Source organism: Atheta coriaria, unplaced genomic scaffold, assembly GCF_025399875.1.
Source record: "Atheta coriaria isolate IRGN ID8LTWV9N9 unplaced genomic scaffold, Caltech_Dcor_3.1 hic_scaffold_5_pilon, whole genome shotgun sequence".
Taxonomy (NCBI): domain Eukaryota; kingdom Metazoa; phylum Arthropoda; class Insecta; order Coleoptera; family Staphylinidae; genus Dalotia; species Dalotia coriaria.
In genome coordinates, this window is record NW_027045447.1 from 6646296 (window position 1) to 6661988 (window position 15693).

The window sequence follows — 15693 nt, forward strand, 5'->3', positions numbered from 1 at the left end:
AAGCTAGCAAGCCGTGAAACCGGTATTAAGCGGTTCCTTGCATGGACGCACCGATGGCTCCGCTCTCCATTTCGCCTCCTTCGCCAGGGTGCTCAAGTACGCTGAAACTGGAACATGCCCAACGACTTCACTGCCCTATGCCCTGATCTGGTAAAAAGTTGCTTCACAAAAAGCAAATCTGATAAGATGTTGACGTTCCCACTTAAACACACCACATCACTTCAAAATCAGAAAAAAATCATAATTATTCATAACTTAAAATTTTGCAATTTTATTTTGGGTAAAAAATACACGAGGCGAGATTTGTATGCAAACGAAAGCAGTTCGCATCAACCGCGCCTCGTCGATATATTAATATTGCACGAAATGATTTTTCCCTTCATCTCTTAGCTCCTCATCACAAAAATTGCCGGCTCGCACGGTTCACTGTGCACGATAACGAGACCTAGACGACAAATCAACTCAAAATATACGTGTATACGCGTATTCTATGCATAAAACGTTGGCACTGGTTGGAGCCCCGGCTTCGGCGTATGCGGAAGCACGAAAAATCGATCTGAATTTATAATGCCCAAGAAATATGTGCGCCGTGCGGCTGCTACACATAGCGAGAGGGTGAGAAACATAGTGGTGTAATACACACACACACACATCCATAGAAGCTTGCAAACAAAACCACGCACCACGTAAAATTGGATCTCCCAATTGCGGTCGTACACAGGCCGCAAATTCAAAAAACTTGGCGGTTTTTATATATACACACAGCCAGTACATAAGGGAAATATATCGAGATATACCGATCAGGACGTAGCCCGAAAGATGTGAAGTGCATCATTTTATTGTGGAAATCCATTTCGGCGCATCTGCCTCGGTTATAACCTCTTATTGTCTACCTCTTCTTCTTATTCTGCTTATCTCCGTTTCCGTCCCTCGATCATTTCCGCCGAAATGCACTTGAAAACTGGCAAAGCTGTGCGGTTTACTATACGGCTCCAAATATTGTGCGCACTGAGCGAACGGATGGCGAAATCGGCGAAAGAGTCTCGCCCGATATCTATCTGGACTATTATCTTCTTTCATATTGGTCTTGGAATAATATTTTTCACGTCCATTGTTGCAATATTATAAGAACCTTAAGTATAATGCATGCTGCACACAAGAGAGTTAAGAAAAGTGAAGGCAAGAAAGCAAAAAAAAAAAATGAATAAAAATTATATCTTCGGGTATAAAGCTGGTTCATTCTTTTTATTTTTTGTTGTATCCACTTGGATTGTGTACCTATCTGGGAAGCAACATTCAATTATAATATTCAGATGCTCTGTCCTAATAATGACGAGGTGGAAGCACAAGCAAAGCTAAGAAATGTTTCTCCTCGAGTGAATTTCCTTGACTGTAAAGGTTAAAGAGTTAATTTAACTCTTGGCAGAGTTTTATTTTGTAGCAAATGTGCCTTGTTAGCGAAATAACATTTGCAAAACAACGTCGACGACAAAGCCAAACGTAACGCGCAAATCTTGAAAGGCAGACCGGGTTTATTTTCTTTTAAAATATTTTGCTAGAATTACTTTGTGGACAATGTTTGCGAAAGCCAGCAAAATTAACGAGCTTTCCACGACTGCTTCAGAAAATCTTATATGCATCTTATATTTTCTTCTTTTGTGTGTCAATATTAAAAGTAACAAAGCGAATTTTTTAATTTTAATTGCAGTTGCGAAAGAATTTGCATCCAAATCGAATTAACCAAATTGACTCACTACTCTAGGACATAAAATGATATATATATGAGAACAAAGTCTACTGTTAGTAATGTGATATGCAAACATGAAGAATAGCGCGATGAAATATGAATCACTGATGATTTGCTCTTACGTCGTCGCTGTGTTAAAGTGAGGGCTGCAACCAGAAGCGACGCTCTCGACAATCGAAGCACTCAAAATGCAAAAACCATTTTGGCTTATTTATGAAGAGTTCAGTGCGCGCAGCTAGGTGCCAGAAAAAGCGACATCTATAAACTCTGATTAATGACCGTTTTCGTAATAAATAATGACGATTCATTTATTTCGACGCAGTTACTATAAAACATCCACTACGAATGTAAATTTTGTACTTAAAATGGAAGCGCCGCGCAGCCATTTTAATAGATATGATGACAATGGCGACCACAACTGGTTGTGCATCACATGCCGCAAATGAGCACGAAAATGTTTTAACTGTAGTAGTTGCCGAGTAACCGCACGTCGGCTTTTTTGCGTCGCAGAGGACAATGGGATTGCGCAATATCTTCTTCCCCCTAAATTGTAATGACAGGAGGGCGCGTAACCCTCCGTGTTATCTCACCTGCCCGAGGCACATCGAGGCGCATCGCAATCATTTTACGGTACCAAAGGCGTTTACCAAACCACTATATTATGTATACATACGATAAATATAACGGACACATGGCGGCCACAAAACTAAAACACAAAGCTGTAAAGTAAGGTTAGAAACTTTCTTTTTCGAATTTTCTCTTATGCGTGGAGTTTATGGTCAGCTAAATTTATTAAATTGTAAACACGGTGTTTGTGCTTGTGCTGGTGCTAATCGGACATTGTTTATCATCCGTTGTGCGTGAATATAAATAATCGGCGAGAATGCAGGCTTGCGCCTCTTTAATGGTTAATCCCGGCCGTAAAGCAAGATATACAACGCAATTATTCCTAAACCAGTGACCGTAAGCTACACGGGCTTTGAGTTCCAAGGTGATATATGGGATTCATTGCAATTTATGTTTCCGCACGAAGCTGAAGGAATTTTTTGCGGGCTGGAAATGTTGCGTTAATTTTCTAATTCATGCAACGCGTAGGTATAAATCATCGAAATTAAAGCAGAATTTTTTCACTCAGATTAATGAAGTTGTACGGTTAGCATCGTAGGGATCATTAATCGCAAAAACATCAATTGTCGCCGAGTTGAACATTCATCATAAATCCAGAATTGGAATACGTGCGCGTTCGACTGGCTAAAACACAGCCGATGTAATTAGTAATATGAGTTGTGTTGACGCGAAGCATCGGCAATCGGCGATATGGATTTGATAGAAATCGGCGTTGCGCGTGTAGTGAGAAATAAAAGTGCGCAAATTTTCATATTAATTAAAAATCCAATCCAATTAGCAGTCGCATTCGCATAACGGCGCGTCGCCGCCTGTTTGCAGGCTCTCCCGATGTGCTCGACGCGTAAAGGTACTGCCTCCATGTTCCTGCTGCTGCTCCTGCTGCTCCCGGGCCTTCTCTCTACGAGTGCGTTATGTATATTAGTACACGAATTGCCCCGTGCCTGCACTTGACACACGTCTGGTCCAAGCTAAGTCTATTCTACCGGAATAATGTATTGGCAAATACGGAGGGGGTGTTCGAATTAATCCTTATTACAACGATCCCATTATATTGTGTAAGACCTATGGGCCTTAACGACATTACGATCTATATCCACCGCCTGGAAAACAATGGATTCAATCAAAAAGTCTGCGGCTGAGTCGAAAACAGTCAAATAAATCCCAAATATCTTAATGCAATTTATTGCTTTGTTTAATTATTCTTTTCACATGCAGATGTCAATATTTAAATTATTTCTACGCACCCTCAGTAGAATATTCATTCCCGAATGTTTAAAATTATACTTTTAGACACGTAAAATTAATGTTTGAGGTTAATTTAACATCAAAAATGTACAAAAATACAAAATATGTTTTGGTTCCCGGCGACTTCACCAAAATATATCCACCAAAAGTAAATTGAAGTTGATTGTAAGTGCATTCAAAAGCGTGACATATTTTCAAGCACACTTGTCGTTAATGTAAGTGTATAAACGATAATGGTAACAAATGTTACCCCACACAACAACATAATATTTACAATGAGGCCTTGTCGTGTGCGCAACATGTAATTGTTACCCGCGCTGGTACAAACAACCCCCCGAAGCAATCTCATAGTGGCACTAGGTACCGTTTTCCATTCAGACATTCATTCGATCGCAATATACTTCGAAATGGAAGTCGACGAAAAGGGAACGACAAATCTCAGTGTGCAATTAGTGCAGCAGCGACGAGCTTTTGCATTAAGTGCACTTCTGTCCTTGACTTACCGTTCAAACTAAATTAATCAACAACGCAGATATTTCGGATAAATTACATGGTAAAATAAATATGTTTTCGCCGTTAAATTGATATTAAATAAATAATAAACAATAAATAAACACTAATGAGAGTTTGGTAAAGTTCTAAAACACAATAAACATTTATAATTCAATTAAATTTTATGGTTTGTCCTTATTATAATTATTTTAATGCGGTTTAATTATAAATATTTCACATTTTGATGTAAATTAACTTTATCGTTTGATTTATTTTTCTAGTTTTTAATTAAACAAAGCAAATATTGGTTGATTAATCAACGTAGCAATTTCGTTATTTTAATTACTGCAGGAGCGTAAATTATAGTTGACTGAGTATGAATTTGGAAATAAAAATTAATTCGATATTGGCGGAATGGAAATATAATTAAAATGTTCATTATATTTTACAAAATTTGATAAACAAGTAAATCTGATTTGACTGGTGATTGAAGGGTTCGAATTTCAGTGGGAATGAAATCAGAAGTGATCGTTCGTTCAGTTTAAGTGTGTGCCGCTTGTCACTTACCACTTATGCGCTTGGGGTTCTTTTAGTGGTCCCCCGAGGAGCTTCAATTGGTTCAATGAATGATGATAACCTGCGTTTGGTCCTTGGACTATTCAGTAAACAACAATTAATTCAAATTGCAACGCATCACTGCACATTATTCACATACACAGAGCGAAAAAATAAATTGAAGAGAAATTTTCTTATCTTATCTTGTGAAAGTATTACATTGCGCAAATGAAAATGGTTAACGGCACTTCTGGAAGGAAAAGATCAAACGATATAAATTGCTGCGGTGGTCAAGAGGCTGACTTCCTGGTGTAGAAACATTTATACCTATACAATTACGCCGGCAATGCGCGCTATTGTCGTTTACAGCCCCTCGGCAGCAGGAAGGCGGATGGGGGCGGGCGTCCTCCTCCCACATACGTACACTTCCTGTTCGAGCGGCCGGATGCCTGGCGATCAAACAGAAGGACCTCGATATAACTCAATATCACCCCTCGCAACCTGCAGGCTCTCCGCAAGCCAATAATATTTATTGCAACAAAACGCATCCTGCAAGAAAAAGAAAACGAATATAAAACATCACAATATTCTTCACCAACCAACATTTGTTTATTCATTCATTTATCCGACTTTTGAATCACAACACTGAGTTTAATACAATATTAATTATACTCTTTTTAAAAGAGGTCATTTCACTTTTATAATATTTAATATAAATGTATATCAATTAAATGATATCAAAAACAGCTTGAACTAATCAAAAAACGAAGCACATTTGTTATCATTGCACATTGCACATAGTTTCCAGCAATATAGAAGATAATATTCGTTCTTGGAGTTTTTTTTTTATGTTTTCTCTAGTAAGATGATTGGCATTCTCTCAGAATGATGATAGGATATTATTTTATAATATTTATATAGTAATTTAACATTCTCCATTGTAACTATAAGTATATATAATAAATTATTTGTTTCATAATAATAATCTTTGCTAAATATTTCCAAACAGTTTAATGTAATGTATGTATTTCGAATACGATATTATAAGCAAAATTTTTTTTCTGTCGAAATGTCACTTAGTGAAGCTGTTTACACTGCTAATAAACTTTATAAAGTCGTTATAATGCTGCTAAAACGTGTATATATATATATTTACAAACAAGCTATGCCAATAAATATGCAACTATCTACAACAGAATCGTATTTAATTTTTTACTTTTAATGAATGATCAGGATGAGGATGATGTGCGTTTGAATATCTGTTTCTTTGATCTTGTATAATGATTATTATACATACAAATTTGTTCCCGAGTATACACGTCTTCTACATGTTTCGTGGATGCGTTTAATTTATTTTGTCTCCTTTGTAAAATATTGCATGTAAATATTTGAGCAACAAATTGATTCGGAACGTCTTAATAATTTAGTTGTATATATTCGTAGGTACGCTATGACTAAACGACACACCAAAAGAATGATTGGTAGATATGGCAGTGATTATTGCAACTCAATAACTCGATCTTATGTAATGTCATCGTCGTCGGGTCCGGCCCGAATTATAGCAGTAATATGCACTAAAATAATATCACATATACGCGTAAGTCGCGTATTAGTTTGACAATCTTTTCATTTTCACACAAACTTCATCGGCATCGGCATCACCGCTGAAACTCGTACATGTAAGTTTATAGTATATATAGTTGTAATTAAATGTAGTGGTGTAATGATGAAATGAATGCGGAGCTAGATTATGGAAAGAGATTACGCTTCGATATCACTGCAATTCACTTTGGTTGGCGTTCTTTGCATTTGCGTTCCCGCGGCAGCATCAATGATTGGTTCGGGAGAAGCTGCGATGGACAGAGTCAGCGGTTTCATCTTCAAAGGATGACCGTTCAGTTTCAGATCGGCGCGCGCCATCGACGTCGTTGAGCTGGCGTTTGTCGTCGTCGCATCTTTCGGATAATGCGGCGTAGAGGTGGAGGAGGAGCCGGGACTCGACGCGAGCATCTTGTGGTTATCTTTATGATTCGTCTTACTTTTGCTAGTGACTTGTTCCCTTAATGCCATTTGATAGGCGAGCTCAAAAGCTTGACCCAGCGTTAGGATGATGTCCGTTGCTTGTTCCTGTAAATACAAGAAAGGCCAAGAAAGTTGAAGTGAATCTTTTCAATACGAAAAATACCCACTGCTGATTTCGTTGAAAACACGTGACAGTAGTACTCGTTTTGATCTTTAGTGATGTATGCGAAGTACAGACGGGATTCCGGATCTTGGCACGCGCAGTTGACATTTTTGATTTCATGATCACAGATACATTCCTAGAATGTAACACTTAAAAAATTTCTCTTCTTTTCCTGGTATTCGTTTCGTACCTGTGCATCCTGACTAAGAAACTTGAGTCCTTTGTAGGAAATTGCCAGCACAATATCTTGTCCGTTCTTCTCCTCGGATTTGCGTATTTTTTGAATGGATTTCTTCGTTGATTCAGTGCCCTTGAATTCTTTGACTAAAGTCGATCCTAAATACTGTAATTTTTTTTAATTTAGAAGTTAAAACTTAATTTTATTGCAATACGCACGTTTACAGTGTACTTGACTACGCCGGTGATCAACAATAACGGTTGATGCCTCCACTGGGCCTTAATGGACCCCGTCCCACCAACAGATATTTCTGATTGTGACTTTTTATCTGCATCTGGCGTTGATACAGTGGAGGCGTTCGTAGTGGTCGGCGTCGTATTAGGTGGATTCGCATTCTTATGCGTTGGTGGCGGCGGCGCCGGGCGCGATTTTTTATGTCTGTGACGAATAGTGCCCGTATTACCGGGCGCCGTTGCCGCCACCGCTGACGCCGCGGCAGTAGACGGCGAACGCATTTCAGATTTCAATTGCTGTATATTGTTTTTCTACAAATCACAAAGCAAAAGAGGGAAATTGAACGACGTAAAATATTGCGCCAGCAAACATCCACAATAAAGAAGATTGAATGCGTTTCGCAACAAAAGAGAAATGAAATGAAACTGTTGTAATTAAAAAGCTCGCAAACGGCACGCCGGAACACATCCGAATAAAGGCGGAATGCAAAATAAAAAATACTAAACCCTAGTGCACATCTACATACGAATATTAAAAAGTCGAGAGTCGTACGGCGAAACTCACCAGCGCACTCAAATCCGCATTGATTTCTTCCAGCTTCGGCCCGGCTGTTGCCTGTTCGCCACTGTTGACGCTAAGCAGAATGCGTTTTCGGTGGCCAACTTTTTCAATGTCCAGCACCGTGGACAATTCCACATCCCATATACGTTTTATGCGTTCCATATCGACGTAGAGATGCTTTGCGAATGTTTCGGCATACTGTTCCAGTCGTATATGTTTCAGCCAATTATCAACACCATCTTTGCCACCGTCTGTCATGCTGTTCATATTATATAGGAAGTCATTTATCATAGACGGTAACTGTTTGCATGCATTTAAGATTGTTTGCCGCTCCGCATCGCTAACGATACCCATTGTTTTTAAATCGGAATCTTCCAATGTGCCGTTCTACAATACATCGTAGTGCTGAGATATTTGCGACGTCGCAAAACACACGCAAAACAAACAAAAACTAATTTATGACTTACCAAAAAGTCCAGATCATCAAAGCCATGGCCAAGGAAAAGCGGTAAATAGTCGGACATTTCGATGGTTGTCAACCATTTTTCTAACGTATTCGGCTGGTTGTGATTATGGGCAGATTGCAGGTTGTGATTCGACGTGCTCAGAGACATGAGACGATTCTGAAACTCCGTCTCTAGTTCGGAGACGAATACGGACTCGCGCACAATGCCGGTGCCAAAAGAAGCCATAATTTCTTGAATTTTCGCCCATTCCTCCTGCTCATCGAACGGACTGAGCGTCGATACGCGCTGTTCCGCTTTATTGGCACAATCGGCGCCGCCTTCGTTGTTACCACTGCCATTATTACGATTTTCCGTGCGGTTTTCTTTATTCTCCGACTCCTTATCGGACCCCGACGAGTTGCTGCTCGATTTATTATCTTGGCGGCCGTTCGCGCCGCCCGCCACGAAATTGTCATACACGCGTTTGAGTTTCTTGAGCGTCTTGGGTCGTTCGAGTGCGGTTTGCTTGTTCGAATCGGTCAGCACTTGTGTCGAACCTTTAATTAAGCCTGGAGAAACACCGCGCACCGGCGAAGGGGCGGGTATAAGTGAATATTTTAATTCGCTTCCTCAGCGCAAAACACACGCACTCTATGTATTGTATTTGCAAATACAAAAACATACACATACAAAAACTAATAACACAGCGTACATCCCTATTTATGCCCTCTCACATTTGCGCACATACAGCAAACTAAACAACACTGTACACTCCGTATAACGACATTAATTAAATAACATTTTCAGCAGTGATTGCATTTAAAGAATCAACAAAATTGTTTGCACTGTACTAATGAAACTACATTGAATTTAATTAAAATTGAAATTAATTAACTCGCGAATTTATTATAAATTATGATTAAAGGGCAAACAAACGTGAAACAAACGTCCACGGCGCTGAACAAAACGTCATTACGCTTTGTTCGTGTGCGTTTATTTGAAATTTGTGTGAAAATTTATTTGCGATCAAAAGCCTAGCATAGGTATGTATATATTTATTATCACTAGCCTGAAGTATTGCTTTTTGTGTCTGCTTATTTAGTAAGTATATAATTTACCTGCAAACGGCGCATCCGAGTAATATTCTTCTACTACATTATCGGTGCTCTTGTCGGAGAGTGACACACTACTAGAGAAACTGCCGCTCGAGCCGTCGAAGATTAATAAATACTCGTCCTCCGTTTCAGTCTCCATATCCTTTGATCTTCTTTTGTACTCCTGAGCGAATTTCAAATTACATTCATAAGCTTATGCTTTGAATCGCTCAGAAAAGGTCATTTTAAAGCGTTGAAAAGGTGTGAGGTATGTACTGTGTGCAGGTGATTTGCAAACAAAAAGTGCATGGACAAAATTTATTCGGTGGATATAAATAAAACATCTTGTTCATAGCAAAATATTTAACAAACAAAAAAAAAACGAAACAAATAATAAAATTCAGAGGACAGGACTTTGCAGCTCATCAACTATTTCGCATAATTATTCAAGACTTACCTGACTAAGTGGACGTATTCGGTCGTGTATTGCATTCTCGGCTTGCAGTGCCGAAGGTGGTGGATGTTCCGGCGTCGGCGGTTGTTGATAGTGCGTAGGACTCAGTGGAATTGTTTGACTCACTCGTTTAATCGTTCGCTCCTTTTCTTTCGGATCATTATAATCGTCCTTGATCATTAGGAACTTCCGAGACACGAAGGTCTCCGGCGCTGAGGAGCTGGTCTTGTTGATGGGTAGGTCATAGTCTTCGTAAACATTTTCCTGACTGCGATCGTATTGATCTGGGTTTCTTCGCAGTTTTCGTTTCGGATTCGGTTTGATTACGTTTTCGTACGCAATGGCAACCGGTTCCGGTTTCGGGCGGCGTGTGTCTAGATCCTCGCTTTTCCCACGCTGTAATTCTTTGTTCGGCGGGGGCATAGGAGCACCTTCATCATCGTCTAGGTTAATACTGAAAACTGTATTCATTTCGACATATTGATCAACACTGCGTCCGTGCATTAAACGCTCGCGTCTGGATTCCTGCTGATCGACATTATCCAAGTTGTCCTGACTCTTGGTGCCGGAATGGGCGAGAAATAAAAATTCGTACGCGTTATTACTGTAACCGTCAGCACCGATTGTGTGCAAGTGAGTGGGAGACACTGATAAATTTCGTCGCGGTGGTTTCTTTGGTGGTGTAGGCTGTGAAACACATATAATATTTGATTATTGTGATTGATGTGAAGACAATAATCCTTACAGAGACTTTGTTGTTGGAACAAGGACTGTGGGCACCTTTCGAGTTGAGCATATTCATGGGCATGTAGAGTGGTGTCGCACCACTACTATCCGGTCGCCGCGGATAACCCGTCGAGGACGCAGTTGAGGATAAACTGATACGATCTGATTCACGGCTATTGCACATAAATATATCGTCCGAATTCACACTCGAGTCCATAAATTGCTTGGGCGCGCAATGAATCTGATAGAGGCTGTTATCAGACTCCCTGGAACAATCAAGCGACACCTTCCTGTATGCGGAAATCGAAGAGATCCTACGCTTTTTCTCTATGTGCAATTTTTCGCTAAACGAAAACGTGATGCTGTCCGCAATTGAGGAAGTACTTGAAGCCAGCTCATGCATCGAGTGTACCTTTATGCTTTTCGGTTTTGTCCGACGTAACGGCGGCAAGCTTCGATACAGAAAGTTGCGCAGCCTAAAACATGCAGTTAATATTGCAAAATGCAAAGCCATGCGCCCAAAAAGCAAAACAAAATAAAGGTAGACAAGTAAAAATAAAAGTTTTGCCAATTAGTCACAGCCCAAATTCAAAAAAACAACCAAAAATAGAATTTCAATAGAAGCAATTTTAAAATTTCAAAAAACGCTTTAGATATTCAGCCCAATTTATAACAAGCTACATCTCTACCACTTACATTGAAGTCCCAGATATTCTTCGATCTTCAACACAATCAACCGACCTGGCTTGCCTATGAAAATCCCATCGATGCGGCGAAGATCCCGGAGATGGATCAGTCGTCATGGACCTTCCTCTGGAACACGATCTAACATTTTCATAGGGACTACCTAGCTCAGAATCCAAGTGAGAAATAGGAGGAAACGGTTGACTGAAGCCTTCACCATCGCTATCAGCAAAATGACTGGCACGTAGTTTCTTATGTCCTGATCACCACAAAAACAATAATAAAAACTATTACAGAACAATATTCACGACAACCATCTAAGAATATTTACGTTTTAACAACGCCATGATCTCCTGAGTAGCGTGCGCCGGAAATTGTCTGAGCAGATCTTTAACCGTATAGTTGTGAGCATCCCTAATATGTATATCAACCCCATACTCCAGCAAGGTCCTAACTACTTCAATCTTCCCGCACAACGCCGCTTCATGCAGAGCTGTACCAGCCGGCGTTCGGATATTTGCATCCAAACCAGAACGAAGCAATACTTCGACGACCATTCTAATATTAATACAAAACATTAATATTAGTAAAAATTCTGGTCACCTGCGGTGGTAGATTGGGGTTGGGTGAGAGGGTGGTTTAAGGTTCACAGAGGGTGAGTACGCAATCAGCCTCCGCAAACGCGTGAGCTCACCGTACAATATTGCAATGCATATTAAACACATCCCATCATCATGAAACCAACGTGTTATCTATTTATACCTGTGTATAGGTAGCGCTGTATTAGCGCAACTCGATGACTCGATTGATCTGCGTATATTTATTTTTAAGACATTTAAGATAGGTTGGCTGCCAGCGCAGGATTCTAGTTTCACGCTCTAATAATGATTGCATTTTGCACTGGTGCGCATCACACCATACGTAATTAGCATTGCGACTCGAGAGTAATATGTGCAGAGGTGTGTGCATAATAAACAATCTGTTGCATAGTTACCAATGCACCCCGACTGCAAATGGTAGGATGCTCATTCGGATGTGTTGGTGCGCGAAAACTAGGCGAATAATGTGGGTTCGATATGTGGTGTTTGGAGGGCGGCGTATCGCGAAGCGCATTATCGCTAGCGCTGCGAGTGCGTACAACACCACCACCACCACTACACGCTGATGGTGATTTCCATCCGAAACTATTATTATCTCTAATTAAGCATCGTTTATGCACTTACTTGTGTCCATTGCGGCTGGCGAGATGCAGCGGCGTGTGTGGAAACACTGTGCCAGGTATAACCCGGACCATCTGCTGTATTAATATTGGATGCATACGGACCAATAATTCGACAGTTTCCAATCTGCGGTGGATAATTCGCGCGAAACGAGATGATTAGCGTTACGGATCGTAATGAGCTCGTTCGGTTATCTTACCTTCCGTATTGCGCGGCGAGGTCGAGCGCATTCTCACCGCGAATGTTTCGCACTCCGGGATCACAGCCACGTTCAAGTAACATGCCGACCACAATGGTGTGGCCATACTGTGCGCCGCAATGCAACGCCGTTTCATCATCCTTCGTCTGTAAATCAAATATCAAACATGTTTATATTTGTTTTTATTTTTCAGCAATTGAAAAATTTCCCGGCGATGGCTTTAAAAAGTTTATAATTATACATATTCCACGAAGTTTGCGGAAAGAAAAACAGAAACAGCTAAGAGCATCAACAGAACTCGACGCTCTTGTTAGAAAAACATAAGCATGACTCGCGGATTTAAAGGAAAGTTTAAGTTTTAAATTTTAAATAAGTAGATCGCGAACTGAAGCGTATTCCCCGCGTTTGGGTTCGCAACACACAAAAGTGAGAACGAAGGAATGGTGAGTGAACGAGGCCTGTCAGCAGCAGCTTTAGTGAATCCGTCAAGAAGCGGCGCGCTGCAAGTGGCACATCGCATCCGAATTACACGACGGTCCAGTGCGTCCGGGTGGCGTGGAATTGAAAAGATCATGCCAAGTTTGCATTCCCGAGGAGAGGCTTCGCTTTTTTTTTACCCCGAGACTTCTTTGCTTTCGGCTGCGGTGTGCTTTGCGTCGGCGGATAAAATGTATTACTGTATACATCAAAAGTTACTTCAAAACTTTCTCCGCGGCGGGCGCAATGTTAATTTAATTGAAAACCATCCCGGAGACCGTGCAACCAAGTAGTTGTAGTCGTAAACGTCGCTCACATCCTTGCCAGCAACATTTTGAGATCTATACGCCATCGACGACTCTCGAATGCGCATGCAATTTGATCCTTATCGGTTAAGTGCCCCGTTCGAAACGTCATTGTAGGTTTGGCGACCGAGGGGAGGGCGACTCGCATTCATGACGACTGCCAGGACGTGTGTCACTACACCAAAGTAATGAGGGTGAACATCGCGCTAATTAAGATCATGAATGGTATTGACGGTCAAAAGGTTACTCAAGTGGCTAACCTGAAAGGACCTCAATTCAAGTGATGCCAACTTTCAAAGCGCGCGCGCAAACATCAAAAACCTTACTTACTTATCTTAAATATTAATTTAATTCTATGATTACCTTTAAATTGACATCGCATGTAATGTGGGCATTGAGTAATAGTTTGACGATGTCCGTATTGCCGGACCACGCGGCCAGATGCAGCGGCGTGGATCCTTTGCTGTCGATGATGTTCGTATACGCATCGTGATCGAGTAGAAGTTTCACGATCTCCCTGCGAACAGCGTAAGTTGTGCCCGTTTTGAGCGCATTCCGGATTTGACCTACTTGCGAGCTGTGACTTACTTGTGTCCGTTGAGAGCCGCGTGGTGCAGGCATGAGAAGCCGCTGCTATCCCTCGCGTTCACCCCGGGCCCTCGGCGTAAACTGCAAAGACATTTGGGGTGTCAAGTAGCAATAATTGTCAATGGAAGGTATACTATATTTATTGTCTACACAAAATCCACCCTAATAATCCGAAAATCTCATAAAGCAAACGTCAGGATTTATTGACAATCACTTCTGATTGTATGTTATTAAATAGACGTTATACTTATAACTAAATAAATCACGGGGAAAAAAATATTTCACCGCAGTCGGTAGGATTCGAACCTACGCTCCCAGAGGGAATCTGATTTCTAGTCAGACGCCTTAACCGCTCGGCCACGACTGCTTCATGCTTGCTAGCCACCAATACACATTATATTTGTAAATATATATAATTTAGAAAGTATTTTAGTGAAACTTTTTTTTAATGTGTAAGTTTAACTATTGGCAGATATCGTGTATGTCCCGTGACAGAAAATACGATCGATGAGCGTTCAGTTCAACTCGACCAAGAGAGCATGAAGCGGCAGAACTTCCTGCTCCACCACACCCTACCATAACACTTATCAAGAGGCGTATGTGTGAGCATTTAATAACCCTACAACTTTCACTGGTCTCGTTAAAAATATTAAAACGACCTTGCTGGACACTTAACAAAATTAGTTCGTTTTCATGCAAAGCATTCCTATTACACACATATGTATCGCATATTATTTCGTGGAATTGAAGCATTTTAACGTGTTTTTATTGAATGCATTCAAACTAACTAAACTTATGACTCATCTGGACTTAAATATTAAGTATAGAATTGTATATCTGGTATGACATACTTTTTTGTTACTTATTCTTATGACGCAAGGCGTAAACAAAACAACTGAGTGTAGCTATGTTGCTATGGGTTAAAAACATGATTTTCAAATAGGGAATATTGAATGAAAAGCACTTTTGAATGCGATTAGCAGGTAGCGGTAGTGAATAAAAGCGCCGGGACAAGTTGTAGTGCGTACGCCCGCGACAGCTGATTGAGAGAGCACCCACCTTGCAAGGGGGCCACTCCTTTTGGCCCTTTGGCCGAGTATCTTCTCGACGACAGCTACATTGCCGTTGCGAGCAGCCTCCAGCAGGTCCTCGTCTTTCCCCATTTACGCCACAAGTCACACGCGCTAGTCACAATTGCAGCGTAACATTATTAAAAACACTTATCGTGTACACTCGCTCGTACTACTGTTCATTGATCGGCGGCTTCGCCATATTGTGCCCGACGCGCCTCTGCCAGACGCGGGCGGCACTACTCGCTACAAGTGCAGCGAGCGAGCGAGCCGAGCGCGAGACGCAGTCGTGAGTTGAAGTCGAAGCAGCACCAGGGCCGTATCACGGTCGGAATAGAAGAAAATTTGAATTATTCACTTCAAAACAAGTAAGAAATAGCGATAATTTCAGTATTTAAGCATGTATGCTCGTGTATTTTAAGAATAAATGGTTGATATTTACTTTCATAAGCAAGTAAATATTATATTTAAGTATTTATTATATAAATTGACAGGAAATTGGTTTTATTTGATTACTGTCATTGTCAAAATGAATAAAACTATTGTTTTACTGCCATAAAACACAAATGACAATTATAGTATTATTCGATTTACATCTTTTAGATG

At 40.6% G+C, this 15693-nt stretch overlaps 1 protein-coding gene and 1 non-coding gene across 3 annotated transcripts; both read right to left on the reverse strand.

The window, feature by feature from the left end:
• Positions 1-5253: 5253 nt before the first annotated feature.
• On the reverse strand, positions 5254-15334 carry LOC135791570 (ankyrin repeat and SAM domain-containing protein 1A-like). 2 transcript variants are annotated; one of them, XM_065302005.1, is made up of 16 exons: positions 15077-15334; positions 14018-14098; positions 13793-13946; positions 12648-12793; positions 12452-12574; positions 11560-11786; positions 11241-11487; positions 10564-11020; positions 9822-10505; positions 9389-9548; positions 8292-8839; positions 7828-8211; positions 7248-7574; positions 7042-7194; positions 6856-6987; positions 5254-6793 (listed from the first exon to the last, which is right to left on the reverse strand). In XM_065302005.1, exons 1-16 carry the CDS (start codon positions 15178-15180, stop codon positions 6428-6430), a joined length of 4293 nt encoding a protein of 1430 aa, XP_065158077.1. In that variant the 5' UTR covers positions 15181-15334; the 3' UTR covers positions 5254-6427. The 2 variants fall into 2 exon arrangements, with proteins under 2 accessions (XP_065158077.1, XP_065158078.1); XM_065302006.1 differs by having other exon boundaries at positions 10564-10810; positions 15077-15333.
• Positions 14303-14384, reverse strand: TRNAS-AGA (transfer RNA serine (anticodon AGA)). The gene has a single exon. It is a non-coding gene; the product is annotated as a tRNA-Ser (tRNA).
• Positions 15335-15693: the final 359 nt, after the last annotated feature.

Excerpts from the sequence above, each read along its gene's own strand:
- LOC135791570 (XM_065302005.1), bottom strand. The coding sequence starts at position 15,180 with ATGGGGAAAGACGAGGACCTGCTGGAGGCTGCTCGCAACGGCAATGTA. Across the intron at positions 12,794-13,792 it reads CATGCGATGTCAATTTAAAG|ACGAAGGATGATGAAACGGC; the intron begins GTAATCATAGAA and ends TTTGATTTACAG. Across the intron at positions 10,506-10,563 it reads GTTCCAACAACAAAGTCTCT|CCTACACCACCAAAGAAACC; the intron begins GTAAGGATTATT and ends TGTGTTTCACAG.